At 39.4% G+C, this 890-nt stretch overlaps 1 protein-coding gene across 2 annotated transcripts in view; it reads right to left on the reverse strand.

Moving 5' to 3' along the window:
* Positions 1-6: 6 nt before the first annotated feature.
* Positions 7-890, reverse strand: part of Cdc16 (cell division cycle protein 16) — a 7,879-nt gene continuing 6,995 nt past the window's right edge. Inside the window, exons 11-12 of one of the 2 annotated variants that reach the window (XM_018030013.2) lie at positions 391-682; positions 7-295 (exon numbers count right to left, since the gene is read on the reverse strand). In XM_018030013.2, the coding sequence (XP_017885502.1) occupies positions 396-682 (287 nt within the window). In that variant the 3' untranslated portion in view covers positions 7-295; positions 391-395. Of the gene's footprint in view, positions 296-334; positions 683-890 lie in introns of those variants that run through there. The other variant, XM_018030012.2, reaches the window with a different exon arrangement.

The raw sequence follows: 890 nt of genomic DNA on the forward strand, positions 1-890 counted from the left end.
TGCGACACCAAGTCCCATAAGGCTGCCACTCTTTATAAGTATCTCCTCGGTGCTTCCAGTATCATTCTCTGTCTCTTGCACATCCGGTTTAGATCTATATGGCCACAGCCAATCAGACATGCAAAGGGGTTGTCGTTGCCCTGGCCGCCCGCTATACGGGCGCTCTGATTGGTCAGGGTTTTTCGATAAAAACTCGACAACCACACCTTTGACAACTTTCTTACAAAGGAAAATATTGTTTAAAATCACCTCAGGAACCTTCCATTAAGAAATGTGCCACGAGTTCTGGGACACCCTGTATAAGATTAATGCCATGTAAAAAGGACGAGAATGCTTGAAGCAAGACATTGCTTTATTACATATCTATCCTTTTTATATAAAAACAATTACGTATTTTATTCTATATGCGCAGTTGACGAGTCCAACATCTCAACTTCCGAACTAATATCACTGGAATAATTAACAACCACATCCCGTGGGTTGCGTTCTGCTTTATCGGATGCATTGTCTTCGGCTTTGCCCGAATCTTCTCCCCATCCGGAGAACAAATTTACCCTCAGCTTATCGATCTCCTGACTTCCTGTTACAGTGGCACTGCTGGTACTCTTCGAAGTTTCTACATTGTCACCTTCTTGATGCGTATTTGCTGCGTATTTATACTTTGGAACATCGATCGGTGCATCTAAAGAATATTTATTTAAGATTAAATACAAAGCGATCATTTAATACAAACTGTTGTAAGATGCTAGAAGGGAAGTTCCGATATTTCGACATATAATGACACCCATTATTATTAGACTGCGGTGCTTTATGCAAAATAAAACATTCATGCTATCAGTTCAAAGATATCTTTATAGATAAACATTTGGATGATCATATAAACATTGAAT

This window comes from Ceratina calcarata, unplaced genomic scaffold, assembly GCF_001652005.2.
Source record: "Ceratina calcarata isolate Rehan_Ccalc_2016 unplaced genomic scaffold, ASM165200v1 scaffold514.2, whole genome shotgun sequence".
Taxonomy (NCBI): Eukaryota; Metazoa; Arthropoda; class Insecta; order Hymenoptera; family Apidae; genus Ceratina; species Ceratina calcarata.